This window comes from Parasteatoda tepidariorum, chromosome 8 (genome assembly GCF_043381705.1).
Source record: "Parasteatoda tepidariorum isolate YZ-2023 chromosome 8, CAS_Ptep_4.0, whole genome shotgun sequence".
NCBI classification, from domain to species: Eukaryota; Metazoa; Arthropoda; class Arachnida; order Araneae; family Theridiidae; genus Parasteatoda; species Parasteatoda tepidariorum.
The window spans coordinates 84,584,939-84,595,286 of NC_092211.1; the positions used below are offsets into that span (position 1 = coordinate 84,584,939).

The 10,348-nt window shown below is 29.5% G+C and overlaps 1 protein-coding gene across 2 annotated transcripts in view; it reads left to right on the forward strand.

Moving 5' to 3' along the window:
• Positions 1 to 4,247: 4,247 nt before the first annotated feature.
• Positions 4,248 to 10,348, forward strand: part of LOC107448085 (cytochrome P450 3A11-like) — a 31,063-nt gene continuing 24,962 nt past the window's right edge. Inside the window, exons 1-2 of one of the 2 annotated variants that reach the window (XM_071184312.1) lie at positions 4,248 to 4,507; positions 9,982 to 10,171. In XM_071184312.1, the coding sequence (XP_071040413.1) occupies positions 10,092 to 10,171 (80 nt within the window). In that variant the 5' untranslated portion in view covers positions 4,248 to 4,507; positions 9,982 to 10,091. Of the gene's footprint in view, positions 4,508 to 9,868; positions 10,172 to 10,348 lie in introns of those variants that run through there. The other variant, XM_043046499.2, reaches the window with a different exon arrangement.

A 10,348-nucleotide genomic window follows, 5' to 3' on the forward strand; every position in this document is an offset into this window, starting at 1 on the left:
AACTGTCTGCAAGCTTGTCAAACTCTTCCTTGGCCTGCCAGATCACCAGATCTCTCTCCCATCGAGCATGTCCGGGATATGATGGGAAGGCGATTGCATCTGGCACGGAATGTTGATGACCTCGTTCGACAATTGGATCGAATTTCGCAGGAAATACCACAAGAGACCATCCGGGAGCTTTATCGATCTATAATCCAGGCTAGAGGCGGATCAACACCTTATTGAACTTGTTACTGTAACTCTACAATAAATTATTCAATTGTTCTGAAATTTTAATCACTTACTGTTCTGATTACTATTGTCTTCCTATCCACCGATTTTCGTTTCAAGCGGACAACTCTTTCTTGGTGCGTCGAGTTTTTTGTTATAGAGTGTATGTTTAAGTTCCAAATGTGTTAGAAGAATGCTACTTAAATTTTGTGTTGTTGCAGCTAAAATATCGGCCTATATTTATCCTATACTGAACAATAAATAAGTAAATAAGTTTAATGTGTTTGTACAAATTGTTTATAAATAGTGTAGTTCAAAATCATTCTGTATAAAATTCATAAAACAATATGACAAACCACAAAATTAATTAATACTTCAAATATTGAAAAATAATTAAGTAAATAAATAACCGTCGTTTAAGCGGGGAGGGGGGGGGATTTGGCTTGTATTTGTGTATACTTCTTTGACAAAAGTTCTAAACATATAAATATTAAAAACAGTCATTATGAAATTCCTCGCTTTTGAGGAATTTATTTAACCTTTTATTGAGCCGTGAGAAGTATACTTTCCGCTAAGTTCATTAAGTCGATGGGTAAATATTTTTTCACCTGAAATTATTGCAGCCATCTGATCATAACTTCGTTAAATACGAGAAAAAATATCAATGAAGGGCTTTTTATAAGTGTGGGTAACAGTAAAGGATTGCGCGTGGTCAAGTTGACAGACCGAAACTGAAGAGATATTTTCTCCTAAGCGTTATGCATTCGTTCATATCTCATTAAGTTTAATACTTTATTTGATATTATCTCATCGATTCAAAGCACAGATTTTATGAATTCCGTTATTTATAATAACAGAAATTCACATTTCATGCTGATTTTTTATACTAAGTAAAATTGTGAAAATCAGAAAAAAAATGATCTTAAAATTAAGATTGACTAAGGTTAAAAAGCTGAATGACGTTCTTTCCAAAAATCAATTTCAATCCTAAAAATAATTTAATATAGCATTTCTGGAAAAAAGGGCTTAATTAAGGGTTAAAACCAGTGGTCGGAAGTGTAGCTGCTAGAGTAGTAGTTTGTAGTGTAGTCAGTAGTTTGTAGTGTAGTACGCTATTTTTTAAAAGAATTAGTAGTGAGTAGGGTGATACGAAAAAACGGTAGAGATTTCTAGCAACTACTTTAATCGTTAAGTAAAGACACAAAACTCAAACGCAAAAATTTTTCGAATCTGATTGGTGTAATTCCTTCGAGGGCCCGTCAACGCAAGCAATGAGAATGCCTCTGGGCCTGAGCGTTAATAAGATCTACATCTGATGCTCGAAAAAATTGGTGCGAAATCGGTTGACTTCTTCCAGAGAAATAGAAATTTAAATATCTGACTTTTCAAAAATTTGATTTCACAGGAACTATAAAGTATATTTTTGTGTCTGATTTGGTAACTTAAAATATTGTCTGCATTAATTAATTAGCATATTGGCGGTCACTCCCTTAAACCATTAAGATGGAGTCCTAGAACATGAAGATCCGATCATTAGATCAAAAGTTATTCAGGTTGGTCCGTTTTTTGTTTCTCGCGCTGTACTTTATTTCTTGGAGGATATAAAAAAGCATTGATCACTTAAATCACAAATATTTGAAAATTTCCTAGAATTTCTTAAGTCACAGTCGAGAAAAGCATAGAGTTTAAATAACAAATTCGTAAAAAGTACTTAACAAAAAACTGTTTCATGTCTTAGAACGTGAAGATTCTATATTTAGATCATAAGTCCTTCTGAGTTGTCCGCTTCTTTTCGGCGCACTGTGCCTGACATTTGTATGTTATCAAGAAAGGGTGCTTTGTGTGTTCTTATTTATTTAGAGTCTATTGACTTTAAGACCATGCCTCTCTTATGATAAAATAATTATAACGAAAAGTATGTGACTACTGATAAAAGTTTCTTTTTAATATAAATGTTGCGAATTGAAGCGCGTTATCTTTATGCTTTTAAGTAAAAGAAAATAAACAAAAAAAGCCTTGTTAAAAAAAGTGGGTTGAAAAGAGAGAAAAGGTGATAAGTGAGTTAAGATAAGGCGACGAAAACAGAGGCATTCATTTAATTTTAAAATATGTGAAGTATATAAGACACTCATTCTGCCTGTCTTGCTATACGGAAACGAAACCTGGACTTTAAACCTTGACGTACAACGCCCGATAGAAACGTTTGAAAGAAAGATACTTAGAACTATCTTTGGTGCCATACCAGAGGGGGGATGTTGGCGAACACGGTACAACTTTGAACTTTATGGGCTCTATAAACATCCTCAAATTATGCAGATAATCCGAAGCAACCGACTAAGATGGCTCGGACATATATGGAGAGGCTCTGAAGATAGCCCTGTAAAAATTGCCACCTTCAAGAACCCTCAGGGGTCCCGCTCTAGAGGTAGACCACCTACTCGATGGCTCAACGACACCGAAAACGACCTCAAAGTCCTAAAACTTAAGAACTGGAGGGGAGTTGCCATGGACAGAGGGAGCTGGAGAAGGCGTGCTGTTGAGGCAGCCAAGGCCTGCAAAGGGCTGTTGCGCTCCTGAAGAAGAAGAAGAAGTATAGATAAAAAGAATCGAAATTAGGATAAATAAACACCTTTAGGGTGAAAGAAGCAAAATCACAATTATTTTGAAATAAAAATGTTAAAAAAATTGACACTTTATTAACTCAAAAGTATTAAAAGAACATTATTAATAACATATCTGCCTTTGTTTAGTCAATTTTCAAGATTGCTAATTTGTCAGGATTGATTTTTATTTGCTTCACACTTTGCTGTTGACCTTACATGCAGTTTCACTTGTCGTGTAAAATAGGATTCCATGTTTAATAAAAATTTCGTTTGATTTCAAATAAAAACATTGATATTAATTTTCAATTTCTAAGTCATTTTTTTATTTTTACATGTTTTCTTTTGAGAGGAGATTTGTCATTTTTTCAAATTATTCATTATCTACATTCGTTATGAAGAAAATGAAATTTTAAAAAAAACAACATATTTTTCGCTTAAAAAGTTTTTCTGGAAGAAAATTAAAATATCGTAATTGATTTTGAAATATGTTTATCCCAGTATTATCTGTACTAAAAATACATGCTAGAGATTGTGGGTCGATCATAATTACATTCATAAACAACATCACCTATTTTTAATTTCTTTAGCGTATAGTAACATAAGAAAACTAATATTTTCTTCAGTATTTATTTTAAAATGCAACAGTGAGGTATTTATTTTTTGCAAGCACTTAAAATTTTTACGAAAGAGTTATTTTGCATCAAAATTTATATTAAAAAAATGTTTGCTACATAAATACAATAGTCCTTAGGTACATTTCCTGTAATTTATAGGCTTTTCAATACCTTATAGACTTATTTTTAAAAAATTTCCGCATGAGTAATTTTTAATGAGTTTTTTTTTACGCAGATTGTGAAATTTGTGTAAAAAAAACTTTTCTATATAAATACAGTGGTAATTAAGTACATTTTCATTAAATTATAGGCTGCGCTACCATAAAAAATATTAGAAGACGTAAAATGGAGGGAAATTTTTTTTTAAAACTTTTCATTATTTTGTAAGAGGTGCAATAAACTTTTTCACATGAAAAGTGGGCGATAATCCAAAAGAGCCTTAGACGTTAGGTCGATTTCTTTTCTTTTTTATGGTTACCATTGTTTTACAACATTCATCTGTGATGAAGAAAATGAAATAAATAAATAAAAAATAAATAAATAAAATATATTGATGTTTAGAATGTTTTACAGTTCAAAATGTAAAGGAAATATGTCAAAAATTACAGAATAATAAAATAAAATTTATTAATTTTTTAAAAAAAATTTTTGTTGTCTTTTTTCATTATTATGTTATTTTTTCCATGTTCTCTCAACATTTCGAACCATACACATACACATACGCATATATGTATATATATATGCCTGTGTGTATGTGTATGGATCTATAAACTGGCTAATTAGGAAATCGACAGTTTCTGTTTTATCACCTTTCCTTCAATTACGTCATAGTTTCCCTTTTAATCCTGCCAAAGTCGGCTGATGGATTTTAACAAAGGACTCTACCACATTATATATATATATGGTCCTGATTCATTCTCTTTTGTAAATATCATTTTTTAAAAAAAGATTTTAGTCCAATTTATTGTTTTACTATGTAATGGTTTAAAATTTAAGAAATTGCCCGTCATGAGAACTTATTCATATTTTTGAAACAATGAAAAATATTTATTTATTTATTTATTTTTTGCCAATCAAGGGGTAAGAAAAAATCTAATTGTTTTTCTTTCTTATTCATATTTAAACTTTTTGCCATCTTGTTTTTGATGAAATTTGAATCACTTTAAATTTTAAGGCTTACGCCTACAAATGTTACAAGATAAAAAAAACTCGCTTTTTGTCTCCTCTATTTTCTCTTCATTGCTACTGCTAATATTATATTTTTCAAAAAGAATTTTTTCACTCATTAGTAAATGTATTTATTCCTTAAATATGAAAATTAGTACACTTATTAAGCTATTTGTTAATTAGACCCTGGTTTTGTTGAAAATTCCTTATAAAGGTTTATGATTTTTAATTAGAACGATTTTTATAAGATAAATACTCAGCATTGAGTTGTCAGTTAACTTCTTCTCAATTTTGAAAAAAATTTAAAACACGGCATTTAATTTCTGCATTTTGTTTATCTTTATTAATTTTTATAAGCGTCATTCTGCTCGATGACTATTATTCTATTTTTCATGCAGCTTGAAAATTCGGTTTTTCAGAATCTCGCAGGTTTATCGGTAAAAACTTTATATCATCTTTTAGATTTAATGTTCTTCCAGAAACAAAATCGTCTTACACTGTAAATTTGTATTTTTGAAATTATGTATCCATTTCTTTTAATTTTCAGTTTTCACGATTTTTCATATTTTATGCAATAATTATAGCTAATAACATATTCATTCTTTCTATTCAAGGCAGTTAATTAGAGCTCAAAGTTTTATTTTTAACAAATTATTCTACTGTTTTTGAAGGTATTAATCGAAACTATAGCTTATCTAGGTAAGGTAATTTAAAAAAAAATTTTTTTTTCAAGTTATACCATTTTCCGAATTTTAAATCTGTTTTTCGAAGGCTCCGTTGTCATATCAAATGATACTTTTTTAGCTAATAATATGTTATTTATCTAATTGCTGTGAGTTTACAACTCTGTTACTTATGACTGTTAGGTCAAGTTTAGCCTATCAAAAACCAACGCTGTCTCAGGGCTAAAGAGAATAGACTCATGACGTCACTGTATACACAGATCTCGGAAGATCGCACGCAAAGATATTAAAACAACTTTGCATCTTTCTCTTTGTAAAAATAAGTTAGACTTTTTCTGGTTATTAACTTTCAAACTTTACGTAATTAACACATTATTTCCATTCGTAAACATAGTTCAAAAAAACTTTCTTGGCCATTATATTAAAAAAAATACCATTTTAAACTTATAAAAATGTTTTACTAGTTGGCGAAAATGACACTATAAATACTTTGTTTGAAAAAGTTCAGTTTTAACTTTAATTATTAAGAAAAATGAAAGCATATATCGACACTTTTTTTATCATCTACATATTCTTTTATAACAATAAGTTGAGTTAAATTTAGAATCCCTGATTTAAAATATGCCGTTAATAGCAATTTGTTCATACTTAATTATTAGGAAACATCAACCTGAAACGCTAATTACTGAAACAAAAGAATAATTTAGGTTCATAATGACATTAGAAATTTTACAACTGTTTACAGATATTTAAATTTACGATGATATAATTTATAGATATTTAAATTTAAGAGAATATAATTTTTAAAAAAATCATAAATATTTTGAATAACTACATTAAAAAATATGGTATGAAATTAGGAGAATTCCAACTATATACTATCTATTTTATTTATACTTTTTATTTACATTTTAATTTTCTTTGACTTTATCCATTTTTTAATTCTTTTCACCTGCCTTTCTTTTTGAAGTAACGAGGCGGTTTCTATTTAGATAATGAATTTTTATAAAAGTTCTTTACGACAGAATAAACGTATTGCTGTTTTATATTAACTGTGTCATTTCGGAATCCATTCTTTACATAGTTGTTCATTTACTTTAGGGAACACGCGAAAAATTATACTTTTTCCTTTTGTTTTTGTATCAGAATTTTTGCAAGTTGCAATCGCGCAAACTGGCATTTCGATAATAGTTTTAAATTCTTGTAAATTCACTGCAAAAACTGAGGAAAGTCATTATAGAAAATAACAAATGTCTTAGAATATCTCGCAAAAAGAAATGATCCAATATTAGTTAGAGCTAGTAAGGCCAAACGCTCCGTTCTTGAAGTAAAAGTGCGAGCTTTGCGCCAAAGTGACGTCACTAGAGAAAATAGGAGGATTGGCGCGGCGAGAGCTATTTCAAAGGAGTGAACCAGCCCTTCTATTCTCTTTAGCCCTGACGCTGTGCAATATGGGGAAAAGCGACAATTTTGTGAAAATGAAAAGCATTTGTGGTCTCTAATTTTTTAATATTTAAAAACTTACTCTACTGTGGCAATACCTGGGCTCATAAAAATGTGCAAAAACTGAGAATCAGGCAGTGGTTTTGATAGTTTTTCTCACGGTGGAAAAATGTCGCCAAATTGGCAATTTTTTAAAAAAGGTTCAATAACTCTTAAAATATTTAAGTTATTCGTCCGTTGTAAAGGCCAGATACACGGCTAGATTATGTATATAGTTTAAAATCATCGCACTGCTACAATTGTAAGGCATATAAACTATAGCTTTTTTTATTTTCCATAATGTCAGAAATTCGAAAAACAGTGTTAAGGCAATCGTATATGAAAACTTGGTGATTATTTTTTGTCCAGGGAACATAAATTTGTTTCTTCAAATGTGACTCCATTTGCACAGTAGGGGGTAAAATGTTCAAAACCATTGTTAAAACTATGTATTAAACTTAATATTTTGTTTGGCTTTTCATTAAATGAAGAGTAGAGCATTCTCGCGGCAGTCAATTGTGGGCTTCATGGAGGTAAGCTCCACACTATCGGGATCAACGGCATGATTGTAACAATGAAATTAGTATTGTGCGCAAGACGCCTTTACTTCGCCGAAAATCTGGTATCCATTTATTTGAAGCTGTGTGGCTTTAAGTCGACATAGAGAATTATCCGAATCGTATGCTCAAAATTTACTAAAGTGCTATTTAAAACCACCATTCCTCGCAAAATTTAAAGAGTGCGCCAAGTTTGCTGTGAAATGTTTGAAACGAAAATAGCGGGACAACTAATAGACAAAGCTATATAAAACCCTATGTGAAGAAAAATATTTTTTTTTGTGATCGTAAACAATATTTTAATTAATTGAATCACGCGATTTAACACCGTTAAGACATTTTACCTTCTTTTTTCTTTTTCTTTCGAAATTTAAGTACAATTTTGTCAACAAGCCACAACTATACTCACACTTTGAAGGGTTCATTGACGAAATTTGGCCAATTTTAACAGCGGTTGTCGGCAGTTTTCAATGATCACTAACGACCATTGAAAACTGCCACAAAAAAATGTCATTTATCCAACTTGCTATTCCTTTTATAACTAATGAGTAATTTATGTAACGCAAGTAGTTAAAAAATCTCACTTTTCAATTAGATAATGTGTATTTTTTTTAATCAAAAATTCTTATTGACCGCATTTTTTAGACACCCTGTATGTTTGTTTCCGTGAATGACCGAAATGAAGAAAATGTCGAGTTTCACCGGTAAACAATCACCTAGTCGCTTTGATGAATGTCCAAAATATTTTTTATAACAGATTTGATATTAATTTATTTGTTAATATTATTATAATTATTCGATATTTTAATATCTGTTGAGGATAGATTAGAATAAACATCAGAGTTCGGAGTACCGGTGAAATGTATACCAAGTGGCACTGAACATTAAAAAAAAAACATCAGTGTAGGGAATACCGGGCAAATGTATACCGGCAGTGTCACTTAACTAGACTTAGTATGTATTTCGGTCATTTTATTACTTTATTAATCGACTATATGATTGTCAACATTCGCCGGTGGAGGTTGACAACCATTAATTTCGGTTATTCGCTGTAACGTATGCATTATTTGGTTCTTTTATTTGTTCTATGCTTATTCAGCTTTTGCAAAAGAATGAAATAATCTAAAAACGCCTACTTTCTTTGGGTCGTGAAGTACGAATTACTTCATAAAAATAAAGAATAATAAATAAGTTAAAAATTAATAGTCTCCAACCATATATGGCAGTACTTTTACTTTCGTTACTTGTACCGCCGGTACAAGTAAAAAGTACGTACTTTTACTTGTACTTCGTTACTTTTTAAGTTTAGTACTTTTACTTGTACTTTCGTTACTTTTTTAGGGAAAAAGTACAAGTATTTGTAACGGAAATATCGAATGAAATCGTTACTTTTTTCTAAAACTCGGTAAGCTTTCTAAAAAAACAAAAAATTAAATTTAAAAAAAATGCTTATGTTTTTTTAATTTATAAAATTAATGTGCAATATATATGCATTCACAGCTAACTTCGTGTTTAAATACCTTCTGTTTCAACTTATACTGCACATTCAATTATTTTTTACTAGCTCAAAGATCACAAAGCTATCTGAAACCCCGTGTTTGCTTTGTTTATGTTTGTGTTTTTAAAACGCGTTTCTAAAGAGTAAAACAATTTTAAATCAATGGTAATTTAAATAAATAAAAATAATAAACTAAAAATTAAAATCAATAGATAAAATTTCTTTTTCGTGCAAATCCATAAAAAGTTTGATATTAAAATTATATTTGATTTTAAAATTATATTATACGATTATATTATAAAATTATATTATAATATTCTTCCGAATTTAAAAATAAATTAATGTCCATAACTTTCAAAATTAAAAATAATTAAATAAATAACAACAATTTTGCAAAAACATTAAAGAACATAAGAATATTATTCAATAAAATTTTAGGTTACTTTGAATTTTCGATTTCCTAGAAATGTACTTTTAAATCGTTACTTTTTTTGTTTAGTACTTGTACTTTTACTTGTACTTTTTACTCGTTACTTTTTAAAATAAGAACTTTTTACTTTTTACTCGTTACTTTTTTTAACAATACTTGTACTTTTACTCGTTACTTTTTAAAAGTAACGTTGCCATGTATGTCTCCAACTACTGCCACATGAATTGTTTCATAATTTATTATTTTTTTAAATTCCTTATGTTTTATGCATTCCTACCGGATTTTCCATAAAATGGAGTCCATACATGGTGAACCAACAATTTTGTCCTTTTGTTACAGTATAATTACATTTTAATGTTACCTTTATCTGATTTACCTTATATGTATATGCCACAAATTATTAAACTACATCAGATAACACATCTTTATTCAATATCTATACTATCAGTAAACCTATCAATTCTTATCTTTTGATAGCATTATCTTCCTCGTTTTTTGTTATTGACAAGTTTTAAGGGGAAAAAAAGATATATATTTATAATAATAAAGTTAAATTTTTTTGATGACTTGCACTCTTGTTTTGATAAAATGTTTTCTTATTCGATATCATTCATTTTTATCTTTCATTTCATTTCAAGGTTGATAGTGTAGAACTCAATTTAGATACATACATTTTTTCTCCTCTTTTTTTAAAAAAAAAATATTTGCGTCACCCTACTTATCTAATCTAATTTCAGATGTTACGGTAATCTATTTTGATTTCGATTTTATTATATATGCCGAATGAAAAGTGCACAAAGGATGCGGGATTAAGAGTGCAAAATCCAGAGCAGTAATTTGTTTAGCTATGGGTTTAATGGAAAGTTTTCTGGATGTTTATGTTTCAACTGCAGTCTTTGGAGTTCTCTTCCTTTATTTACTTTATCGGTAAGATAGTTTTTATTTTTATTTTTATGTTTGTATAATAAGAGTGATTGAATGGGCGTTGTAAATGCTAACACTAAAACTAAAAAGTCATGCTAATTTCCACATTACCAAGCTAATCTTTAGGATAATTCGATTATTTAGGATAATTCGTTAAAGTGCAGAATCGGGGGGGGGGGG